Source organism: Rhinolophus sinicus, linkage group LG03 (genome assembly GCF_036562045.2).
Source record: "Rhinolophus sinicus isolate RSC01 linkage group LG03, ASM3656204v1, whole genome shotgun sequence".
Taxonomy (NCBI): domain Eukaryota; kingdom Metazoa; phylum Chordata; class Mammalia; order Chiroptera; family Rhinolophidae; genus Rhinolophus; species Rhinolophus sinicus.
The window spans coordinates 98524530-98536181 of record NC_133753.1 but is presented as its reverse complement, the minus strand read 5'-3'; the positions used below and the strand labels follow the sequence as shown (position 1 = coordinate 98536181).

The following is an 11652-nucleotide window of genomic DNA, read 5'->3' as shown; positions in this document are numbered from 1 at the left end:
TTCGTCAGTCCTGTGGTGTGAAACATAATATTCTATGAGGGTCTTCAGTGCTATGACTAATATGCACCGCAAGTTACAATCTTGCTAGAGTTTCTGGCGATGACTGACAGTCATTTATAAACAGTAGAGGAAGCAGCGGTTACTGGGCTTACTGGGCTTACTGGGGTGCTACCCTCCCTATTGAACACCCTGGAGCCCCAGTTCTTTCCACGTTAAGCAGACGAGGGTTTTTGAGACAGCCAGAGCCAGAGGTGGGGCTGGGACTGGAGGGCCAGAGGGTTGCTGCTTGCTACTGCTGAGGCTGCGTGATCTGCGTCTGTCGTGCCTCATTAGGTTCCCGGACAGAGTCAAACTTCCCATTTAGGGATTTGCCAGGTGGCCCGCCCACTAGCCCGGGCGAGATAGAAGAGAACCCCGGAAGCACTGCTTTCAGTTTTTAGCGCCCGGCTCAAAGTTCAGAGCTGCGGTGTTGCAAGAACAACGGCCCGCGCTGGAAGGCACCTCGGGACGCCGGAACCTTTGGTTCCAGCCGCGCTGGCAGCGCCCGGGGCTTCCCGAGAGGACGGCGCGTGGCGATGGCGGCAGTGGTGGCCCCCGCTCTGAAGCACTGGCGCACTACGCTGGAGCGGGTGGAGAAGTTCGTGTCGCCGCTCTATTTCACCGACTGTAACCTCCGCGGCAGGTGTGGCCCCTTCGTTCAGGGCGCTGGCCGGCGCGTCCGTGCGCCTCAGCCTTCCCTTTCCGGGGGATATCCAAACTGCGGCCACCCGAGCTGAGGGACAGTGCCCGCCCGCCGCGGACAGGCAGGAGCCAGGAGGAGGGGACGGGGAGGCAGTGCTGTGGGGCAGCCCTCTCGGCGGCGGGTCGAGGGAACGCGTCCCTCCCGCCGGCTGGTCGGTCCACGGGCAGAAAGCGGGCCTCGAGCGCGCGCCCACTGGTCCCTCCCGGCTAGGCTCTTCGGGGACAGCTGCCCGGTGTCCGCGCTCTCCAGCTTCCTGACGCCCGAGAGGCTTCCCTACCAGGAGGCAGTCCAGCAGGACTTCCGCCCCGCGCAGGTCGGCGACAGCTTCGGACCCACGTGGGTAACTCCCAGCGGGAGCGTGGGGCCAGCGGGCCAAAGGGAAGGCCCCCCTTCCTGGCTAGCTCACCACCTGGAGGGGCCACCCACACCTACATTGCCGACCCTCTGTCCTAGACAGCTACTTGGGGCAGACCAGCACCCTCTGCTAGGAACAGCTCCCTGGTCCCTCAGACCGTGAAAGAGTTCATTTCCCCCTTTTACCCAGTCGCTGGACACCCCATAAGAAAGGCACTCGGATGGATCACAGACCTCTGTCTGTTCTGCCTCTGTTCTTCACCATGCTGCACACCCCGTGGCTTCTTTCTTGTCGATCAAAATTGTATATCTTGTGATGCTACAGATACTTAGGGAAAGTCTCAAGCCCCTACTGACCCTTAATTCAAGGAAGTACTGTTTCAAAAGGGCGTAATCAACCCTGAGGTCCATCTCAGTGGCTCTCTTGCAGATGGTGGACCTGTTGGTTCCGGGTGGAGCTGACCATCCCGGAGGCATGGGTGGGTCAGGAAGTTCACCTTTGCTGGGAAAGTGATGGAGAAGGCCTGGTGTGGCATGATGGAGAACCTGTACAGGTAAGGAGCCTTGCCCTAAGGACAAGCCTGGCCACATTTTAGTTCTGGTCTCTGGAGAAGCCACAGCTGAGTGGTTCTCCCTACAGGGTGATCAGGACTGGGGAGGTTGCTGCTTGTGCCCCTGTTTTATTGGCCACTCTTATACTGGGAAGTTAAATGGATGGCTTATGGGTTGCAACGTAATTAGTGCTAAACCAACACTACCACTCCCTGGCCCCCTTCTCATTCTGGGCTGAAAGTAGTTCCTAATCAAGTATAATACAATAATAAGTATAGCAGAATCATTTATTAACCCTCTGCTAGATGCCAGGCACCAGATCAGTGGTTTTGCAGACCACATCACTGTTTAGTTTTTAGTGAACTAGTTTTTTTTATCTGTAATGTACACACATGGGGGAAATCTTTCAAACAGTTCTGGACAGTGTAAAGTAAAAATTAACTCCTCTTCCTCTGAAGTAATGGATCTCTCCCTACCATCCCATCCCAGTTCCCCAGATATAAAGACTGATTAAGTGTCTTGTTTATGCATCCAACCACATCACATCTAATCTTTATAATCCTATGTGGTGGGTCTTTATGCCCGTTCCCAGATTAACAAGCTGATGTAGATGGAGGTTATTTCACTCTTACACATAGAGTTTCTATAGGGATACTCTACATACAGAGTTTCCATTCCAGCTGGACTCTCAGTCTCAGGGTAGGACTGTTGTCCTTCCTGTATGGAAGGATGGCAAAGACCTGTCCCCTGCCTCCGTTGGCTCAGCAGGTGTCTCCTGAATGCCCTGTCTAGGCAGGGCCCTAGGCTAAGCACTGGGGATAAAGCAGGGAATGAGGCAGACCTGTCCCTGATTTCAAGAGTTTCCTTTTAGATACTTCCTCAGGAATACAGAGGCCACCAGAAGCCACACCCAGGTCTCCTGATGCCTGCCCAAGACCCTTCCCATAAGACCGGGGTCTTTTCTGCTGGTGCCATTTGGTGGTCATGACACTGGCTGCCATGAGGATTGGGGCACCCGCTACCAGGGGTCCCTGATTTATCAATCTTGGCCTTGCTAGGGGAGAGAAGGCAGAGCTGGGGACCAGGTGGAGGGGCCTGGCCTCCCTCAGTTTGTACTTCACCTGAACTGTCCAAAAACCTCAGGCCGGTCTCTGTCACTCCACTTCCACCAGGGTTTGACCAAAGAGGGAGAGAAGACCAGCTATGTCCTGACTGACAGGCTGGGGGCAGGAGACCCCCGGAGGTGAGTGAGTCCCTGTGCCCTGGTTGACCAGGGCTATGGGGGAGGGGACAACAGTGGGGGAGGAGGAGCTGAGGCCCAGAATGATCTTGGAAACACACCTGCCTCCAACACAGCCATCCTCAAATCTCATTTTGTTTTTTAAAAGCAGGTTGTTTTTTTCTGGCTATAAAAATAATGCTTGCTTTGTTACGGTAAACACAGAAAAGCACAAAGAAGTAAATACATCCCATTGTCCCACCACCTGGAGATGACCATTATTCTTATCTAGGCGTTCATCTCAGAATTCTTCCACGCATAGTTTGCACTAGTTGAGGTTGTATTTCTTTGATATTTTGCATCCTGATTTTTTTCATTCCGTTTTACAACACAAGCATTTTATGAGATCATTAAAAACTCTTTCTCAGACATACGATTGTATGTTATAATATTTGTTGAACACGGTGTGTCTGGTGCTTCTGGATGCTGGGACTGATGGTGAGTGGTGTGGTCCTCCACAGCCAGGGGCCTCACACACTTACGCAATTACAAACCTCTGAGGACTCAGAGACAATGCTGGGAGCTCAGTGTGAGAACGCGGTTCCAGACTTAGGAGAGGGGTGGGAGGAAGGTCAGGGATGGCTGCCCTAAGGAAGTCGTGTTTGCTCTCTGAACACCGAGCAGAACAGCACCACAGCCTGCCGTGCTGCTCCAAAGAATGGCCCACCCCGTGTTGGCTGATGGGTCTTTGCTCTGGGAGATCCAAACATGTTTTTAATATGCAGAGAGGGTTCTGAGACCAAGGCAGTGCTCTGTAAAGACAGCTTGGGGAACAAAAGTCTAAAGAGCAGCATGAGTCACACAGTTCCAGGCTGGGCTGCTTGCTCTTGCTGACTATGGCCAGGCTCTCACCATCACAGGGTGCGTGCAGCCTGGTGCTTGTACTGTGGCCCTGACGTACTGGGGGGGTCCTCTGGGTGGTGGGTCCTGGAGGTGAGTGGGGAGGGGTCATCTGGATGCCTCCTCAGACCTCCCCCCCCCAGGCCCCCAGAGGCCTCTGCCAGTCCCTTGGCCTGAGGCTGCCTCCCCACGTTTGTAGCCTGACCCTCTATGTGGAAGTAGCCTGCAATGGGCTCCTGGGGGCTGGCAAGGGCACCATGATCGCAGCCCCTGACCCAGGGAAGATGTTCCACGTGAGCCGGGCCGAGCTGGCCGTCTTCCGCCGGGACGTCCATAAGCTCCTGGTGGACCTGGAGCTGCTGCTGGGCATAGCCAAGGTACTTGACACCCCGCCCCACTTGGCCACTCTCTAGAGAACTTGAGGCCGGCAGTTTCTTGGGTTGGATAGTTGGGACTCTGGGAATCCCAAACAGGGAGAGTGTTTCTGCCTAGCCCGGTGCTGAGGATTTCTCTTAAAGGGGGGAGGAGGGAGACCAGCAGGGCAGAGGGCTGGAGGTAGGGCAGAGCTCTGCTGAGAACCCTTGGAGATGGGATTAAGGAGAGAACCCTGCTGCAGGGCCTCGGGGAGGACAGCCAGCGCAGCTTCCAGGCGCTGTACACAGCCAACCAGATCGTGAACGTGTGCGATCCTACCCAGCCCCAGACCTTCCCGATGGCCCAGGACCTGGCCTCCAGGTTCTTTGGCCAGCGTGGAGGTGAAAGCCAACATACCATCCATGCCACAGGGCACTGCCACATTGATACAGGTAGGGGGCAGCTGGCTGGGTTGGCTGAGGGGACAGAAATGCCCTGGGAGCGCTATGTGATTCTCAGCAAATTCTTGCCTCTCTTGGGCCTTGATTTTCTCCCATCTGTAAAATGGAGCAAGGGGTTTGGACCGTGGGCTTTGCTGGGTATGACTTCATTTATTCATTTTAACAAAATCTGATGCCTCCTGTGACCCCAGGCGAGGTGCTGGGTAGAATTATAGACTGATGATCACAAAATGGGCAGACAGTTAGTGCCATGACGGAGGGAAGTATCGGGGGGCTGGGGAGCCCAGAAGAGGCACTTAACCCAGCTGGGTTGGGGGGATTCAAGAGAGCTTTTCAGGAGGAAGTGACTGAACTGAGGGAGAATGAATAAGAATTTGAGAAGGTGCCCATGTCATCAGAGAGGAGTGATGTGGAAGTAATTGAGGTGGGGGTTCAAATGCCGGGGAGGTTTCCTAGGGAGGATCAGGGGTTCAGTTTTTAACCTGATGAGTTGGCAGTGTTTGTGAGGCTTATGGGAAGTCCACATTTTTAACAAGCTTCCCAAAGTATTGGATCTGATACAACTAAAGTTTCAGGACCAGAACAAGGGCTTCCTCTGATATGCCAAGGTAGGGGGTGGGGGGTGGGGCTCTGGCTGGTAAGGACTGAGGCATAGTGCTCCAGAGAGGCTGGAGAGCTTCACGCAGGAAGGCTGCCCAGCACGGTCCATCTTGGGGAGCTGTGCCCTCTGTTCTGAGATATCCATCAGTGTGTGTTAGAGAAAGAGTTGACCGAGGGTTAACCCGCTTCTCATAGGATCCTCTCTGGAGGTGTCTAAACCTCAGAGAGGCTATTCTAGGGTGTAGGGCCTCCATTTCCTGACCTGTAAAATTGACCTGATAGCCCTGGTGGCCTCCTTTCCCCAACCCTTCCTCCCACCTTGCAGAGGTGATTGAAGTGACAGCTCAGGAGGGGTGCCACAGGCTGCAAAAGGAAGGACCTGGGTGGGAGGAAAGCAAGGACAGCCCTCGAGGTCCAGGCTGGGCCTGGTCAGGGTAGGGCGGACGCGTGAGGCTGCAGACCCATGTGCAGCTGGGCCTTGCCGCTCCCTTCCACCCTCCGCCCCCTTCCCATCTAGCCTGGCTTTGGCCCTTCAAGGAGACTGTGCGGAAATGTGCCCGGAGTTGGGTGACAGCCGTGCGGCTCATGGAGCGGAACCCTGAGTTCATCTTTGCCTGCTCTCAGGTCAGAGGGACAGCCATGTGGGGCACCAGGAGCCCAGTAGGTCTAAAATGGAACTTCCGGGGGCTTCTCTGGCCTGAGGGGCAGGGCTCTTCTCACCCTCAGCTGCACACTGGGCCCCAGATACTCAGCCCTGGGTGGGGTCCTTGTCACTCCCTGTGCAGCTCCCTCCCCATCTGCCTCACAGGCGCAGCAGCTGGAGTGGGTGAAGACCCACTACCCTGGCCTGCACGCCCAGCTCCAGGAGTTCGCCTGCCGTGGGCAGTTCGTGCCTGTGGGGGGCACCTGGGTGGAGATGGTAAGTGGTCTGCATACCCTCAGCCTCGGGCCAGGGTCATGGGCTTCCTGCCTGGGCTTTGTGGCCTCCTGCAGGCCCTTCACAACCCTTCTGTGCAGTGCTCATTAGTCCCTGGAATTCTAAGGCGGAGGGAGGCCTCAAGCACTGTGACTGCAGGACCCAGCCCAGAAGCTCCCCCGGCCGCAGACAGGTGGACAGCTGGCTGCTGGCTCTAGCCCCGGGTCAGAGCCCTGGCTCATCCTGACGGGGTGTGCGGCCTGCGCTCCTGCCTGTCCCCATCTAGCGTGACTCGGCTGCCTCACTCTTCCCTCTGCTAGGATGGGAACCTGCCCAGTGGAGAAGCCATGGTGAGGCAGTTCCTCCAGGGCCAGAGCTTCTTCCTGCAGGAGTTTGGGAAGATATGTTCCGAGGTAGGCTAGGAGTTGCTGTGCCTACAGGCGCAGGGGGCTGGACCTGGACCTTGAGTGAGGGCTGAGGCGGGGGCTGCTGCACCAACAGCCCTGGTTCCCACGTCCCAGGGCCCCTTCTCCCGCACAGTTCTGGCTGCCGGACACATTTGGCTACTCAGCTCAGCTCCCCCAGATCATGCGCGGCTGTGGCATCAGGCACTTCCTGACCCAGAAACTGAGCTGGAACTTGGTGAACTCCTTCCCGGTGAGCAGACCCCAGGAGGTCGCTTTAGAGTGGGCCTGAGCCCCACCTGGGCCATTCATCTCTTCCCAGGCTTATTCAGGGGTCCTGGACAGACCACCCACCCCCCACACAGAGAGGGCGTGCCTCCTGCATAGTCACACGGGCAGGGCAGGTCTGGAAGGCCCAAGCCCGCCTGGGCCCTGACGCTGGCCGCCCTCCTCTGCCTCTGTCTCCCTACCTGAAGCACCATACCTTTTTCTGGGAGGGGCTGGATGGCTCCCGTGTGCTGACCCACTTCCCACCCGGTGACTCATACGGAATGCAGGGCAGTGTGGAGGAGGTGAGAGGGTACCTAGTGGCTGAGATGGGGGTCTGGGGGGTGGGGAAGGCTGAAGAGGGCTGGGTGTCTTCTCCTAGGCTGACCCATGCTGACCTGACCTGCCCCTGCCTGTTCAGGTGCTGAAGACAGTGGCCAAAAACCGGGACAAAGGGAGGACCAACCACAGTGCCTTCCTCTTTGGCTTTGGGGATGGGGGCGGTGGCCCTACCCAGACCATGGTGGACCGCTTGAAGCGACTGTGCAATACAGATGGGCTGCCCAGGTCAGGCCTGGCCCACCTGCAGCCCTCACTGAGCTGCTCACAGCCCTGTCCAGAGCCCTTGGCTTGAGCCCTTCTTTCTGCTCAAACATGTGGCTCCACCCTCCACTGGGCCTGTCCTGCCCCAATCCTGGACCTCGGGCTCCTCCCACCTTCCACCTTGGGGGTGGTGGGGGGGGGAAGCTGAGAGTGGAAAGGGGCTTAAACTCACCAGAGAGAGCTCTCGTGGAGTGTCCAGAGCCGGCTCTGTGTGGACTGGGAGCGTTCTGGGGGCGGCTCCTTTCTTTGGGGGCTGCACCTCTTGTCCATTGTGGTGTGGAAGAACAGTGAGCCAGGCTTGTGGTCTCCCTCAGGGTGCAGCTGTCTTCTCCTGGGCGACTCTTCTCGGCGCTGGAAAGTGACTCGGGGCAGCTGTGCACCTGGGTTGGGGAGCTCTTCCTGGAGCTGCATAATGGCACCTACACCACCCACGCTCAGGTCAGAAGCTGGCAGCTCAGCTGAGCAGGGAGAGTGTGCTCTTGATCTGTAGAGGGTCAGTGAGGAAGCAGGAGACAGAGCCCTCCCAGACCTGGGGTGGAGGCTTATGTTCCAAGGAGGAGCTGAGGAGAGAAGTGCAAGAGCCTGCTGGGTCAGGAGCCTGGAGGAAGCTTGAGCTGAGGGAGGGAGGCTGCGTCACCCACAGGGGTCTTTATCCAGCAGGACTTGCAGAGCCATCGGGTTCTGAGCCAGGGAGGGCTTGGGCAGGTTCCTGGGATGCTTGAGCAGACAACACTGCCACTCGTCCCCCCACCCCTGCTGTCCTGGCTCAGATCAAGAAAGGGAACCGGGAGTGTGAGCGCATTCTGCACGACGTGGAGCTGCTCAGCAGTCTGGCCCTAGCCCGCAGTGTCCACTTCCTGTACCCGGCAGCCCAGCTGCAGGACCTCTGGAGGTCGGCCCTGCTCTGCCCCCCCCCCCCCCCCCCGCGCCTGCCCTCACCCAGGCACCTGTGCGCTGCCCCTCCCAGCCCTCCTTCCTCCGCCCGCCTGCCTAGTCTTCCCTATCCCTGCACTTGGCTCCTCCAGGCTCCTGCTGCTGAACCAGTTCCATGATGTAGTGACGGGAAGTTGCATTCAGCTCGTAGCAGAGGAGGCCATGTCCCACTACGAAGGTTAGGCTGCCCTCTCCACACCCAGGACTGAGCCCAGTGTCCCGTATGGGACACTCAGGTCACCCCAGACCCACTGCCCACCCGTGACCAACCAGTCTTTCCTCAGACATCCGTTCCCATGGCAACACACTGCTCAGCACAGCAGCTGCAGCTCTATGTGCTGGGGAGCCAGGTCCTGAGGGTCTCCTCATTGTCAACACGCTGCCCTGGAACCGCACTGAAGTGCTGGCCCTGCCCAGGCCTGGTGGGGCCCACAGCCTAGGTATGAGCTGGAGAGAAGCTGCTATGCAGCAGGAGGGATGGAGGCCGGCCACACTCCCCAGGGCTCCCTGCCTGGGTGCCCCAGGCTGGAGAGTAGCACGATAGGAGGGGCATCTCCCCCCAGCCCTTCACCCCCCATGAGGCTGCGCTGATGCCCAGGCCTCGTCCCCAGCCCTGGTGACAGTGCCCAGCATGGGCTATGCTCCTGCGCCTGCCCCCAACTCACTGCAGCCCCTCCTGCCCCAGCAGCCTGTGTTTGTCCTGCAAGAGGTGAGTGCTGGCACATCCGGGTGGGGCGGGGGCTGTCCTGGGCCCTCCTCAACATGTGCTTCTGAGCCCCCTAGTGTGGAGCACGTGGGGAGGCAGGGCTGCGGCTGGGGTGGGGGGCTATTGTTTGTGGGAAGCCCCTGCCACTCAACTTCAAGGCCCCCTCCTGCCAAGACTGATGGTTCTGTGACTCTGGACAATGGCATCATCCGGGTGAGGTTGGAGCCGACCGGCCGCCTGACATCCCTGCTGCTGGTGGCCTCTGGCAGGTACCAACCCCTCACTGCCCTCTCTCCTTGTCTGGCAGGTGGATCCTAGACCCAGTTCCGTTCCCTGCCCCAGCACTGCCCACAGCAGCTCACCAGTGGCTCTGGGTTGGGACCCACTCATGGAGCAGGGCAGGCAGGGCTGGGAGACCCATCCCCCTGGGCCTAGTCACCCTGTCCCCACTCTAGGTCAAGCAGCTGGAGAAACCACAAGCATACAGATGTAAAGGACCAAACGTCATTTCCTTCCAGGGAGGCCATTGCTGAGGGTGCCTTGGGGAACCAGTTTGTGCTGTTTGATGATGTCCCCCTCTACTGGGACGCGTGGGACGTCATGGACTACCACCTGGAGACACGGTGCTGCAGGCAGGGTGGAGGGGGTGGGGGAGGGGTATACAGGCCTATGGCTCCGCCTACCCATCAGCAGGCCCGGCCTCAGTGCCTCCCACCCCTACCCCACAGGAAGCCAGTGCTGGGCCAGGCAGGGACCCTGGCAGTGGGCACTGAGGGCGGTGTGCGGGGCAGTGCCTGCTTCCAGCTGCAGATCAGCCCCAACAGTCGGCTGAGCCAGGAGGTCGTCCTGGACATGGGCTGCCCCTATGTCTGCTTCCGCACTGAGGTAGCAGGCGCGGGCGGTGGCTGTCCTCCCCAGCTGTGTCTGCCCTCCCTCACCCCTTCCCTCCACTCCAGGTGCACTGGCACGAGGCCCACAAGTTCCTGAAGGTGGAGTTCCCTGCTCGTGTGCGGAGCCCCCAGGCCACCTATGAGGTCCAGTTCGGACACCTGCAGCGGCCCACCCACTATAACACGTCTTGGGACTGGGCGCGATACGAGGTGTGACGGGCTGGGGAGAGCCTGGCTGTGTGGGGTGAGGAGGATGCGCGCGCAGCTGCCTAACGTGCGCTGAGTACTTCCTGTGTAGCTGGCTGCTTGTGCCACTGTGTAGTTGGATACTAGGCCTCCGGTGGTTGAGAGCCGGAATCAGTCCTGGGCTCCCAGACCGTGCGCTCACTCGAATGACGGGAGGAGGCGCGGCCCCTAAGTACGCCTGGCGTCTGCCCTGCAGGTGTGGGCGCACCGCTGGATAGATCTGTCAGAGCACGGCTTCGGGCTGGCCCTGCTCAACGACTGCAAGTACGGAGTGTCAGTGCGCGGCAGCGTCCTCAGCCTGTCGCTGTGAGTGCGGTGCCCCCGCCAGGCCTGGGGGCCGGGTGGGACCGCGGGTCTTCTGGCCAGAATTGCAGCCCAGCCCATCCCCCTCCCCCCAGCTTGCGGGCGTCCAAGGCCCCCGACGCCACTGCTGACATGGGGCGCCACGAGTTCACCTATGCGCTGATGCCGCACGAGGGTGAGTGTGCCACCGCGCTCCTTCTCTGAGCCTCGCTTTGTCCAGTTGTCGGTGGGGAAAACGGCCCCTCGCCCCGACCCCCATTTCCACCATGTATCCCTTTCCGGCCCGCGCCTAGGCTCCTTCCAGGACGCTGGCGTTATTCGCGCTGCCTACAGCCTCAATTTCCCACTGTTGGCGCTGCCGGCCCCGGGCCCGGCGCCTGCCGCGGCCTGGAGTGCCTTCTCGGTGTCCTCGCCAGCGGTCGTGCTGGAGACCGTCAAGCAGGCAAGGGGCAGGGTGGGGCGGGGCCGGACCTGAGCTGGGTGCGCCCGGGCCCCACCTGCCGCCCACCGCCCACCTCCCACCTCCCTCCGCAGGCTGAGACTAGTCCCCAGGGTCGCACGCTGGTCCTCAGGCTGTACGAGGCCCATGGCAGCCACGTGGACTGCTGGCTGCACACATCGCTGCCGGTTCAAGAGGCCGTCCTGTGAGTGGGGTGCGGGGTGGGAGTGGGTGTCCTGCCCTCGCAGGGCCCTCATGGTCCCTCTTGTTCTCCAGCTGCGACCTCCTGGAACAGCGTGACCCTGCTGGCCACTTGCCCCTTCGGGAGGCCCGCCTGAAGCTCACCTTTTCTCCCTTCCAAGTGCGATCCCTGTTGCTAACACTGCAGCCCCCACTGAACTGAGTCCCTGAGGGTGGGGTTTGTTTGTGGAAGGCTCTGGGGGCTCCTCCTTTTTGCCTCCCCAGTCTGAAGCAAGGACGAGTTGTCTCTGGAACAATAAATCCTTGCCTTTAGGAACCCTGCTGGTGGCCCTTGCTCTCTCCCCTTAGGGCCCATCCTCAGGCTTTCCCCTGGGCATTGGGGGACAGGGACAAAGTCTGAGGTGATCTGTGTGCAGGGGCTGGGTTGCAGTCCCATGAGAGAGTGGGGATATCAGTGACCCCAAATTGACTAAACATGAGATAAGAAGCCCCTGAATAGGCAGAGGGCCTGCGGTTGCTGGGCTCTGCCTGGCCCCTACCAGCAGGGGAACTCTGCCTAGTC

At 59.4% G+C, this 11652-nt stretch overlaps 1 protein-coding gene across 4 annotated transcripts; it reads left to right on the top strand.

Annotated features, from left to right (window-relative positions):
* Nucleotides 1-437: 437 nt before the first annotated feature.
* On the top strand, nt 438-11406 carry MAN2C1 (mannosidase alpha class 2C member 1). Of its 4 annotated transcripts, none has more exons than XM_019751009.2 (26): nt 438-682; nt 953-1078; nt 1527-1650; nt 2821-2891; nt 3967-4144; nt 4384-4573; nt 5700-5806; nt 5991-6101; nt 6419-6511; nt 6639-6755; nt 6979-7074; nt 7191-7336; nt 7687-7810; nt 8143-8264; nt 8398-8483; nt 8590-8745; nt 8904-9018; nt 9149-9280; nt 9530-9634; nt 9740-9896; nt 9968-10111; nt 10344-10453; nt 10546-10625; nt 10744-10892; nt 10985-11094; nt 11166-11406. In XM_019751009.2, the coding sequence occupies exons 1-26, from the start codon at nt 576-578 to the stop codon at nt 11290-11292; spliced, it is 3183 nt and encodes a 1060-aa protein (XP_019606568.2). In that variant the 5' UTR covers nt 438-575; the 3' UTR covers nt 11293-11406. The 4 variants fall into 4 exon arrangements, with proteins under 4 accessions (XP_019606568.2, XP_074184400.1, XP_074184401.1 ...); XM_019751008.2 differs by having other exon boundaries at nt 440-682; nt 8917-9014; nt 9186-9280; XM_074328299.1 differs by lacking the exon at nt 953-1078 and having other exon boundaries at nt 439-682; nt 8917-9014; nt 9186-9280.
* The last annotated feature ends 246 nt before the right edge of the window (nt 11407-11652 follow it).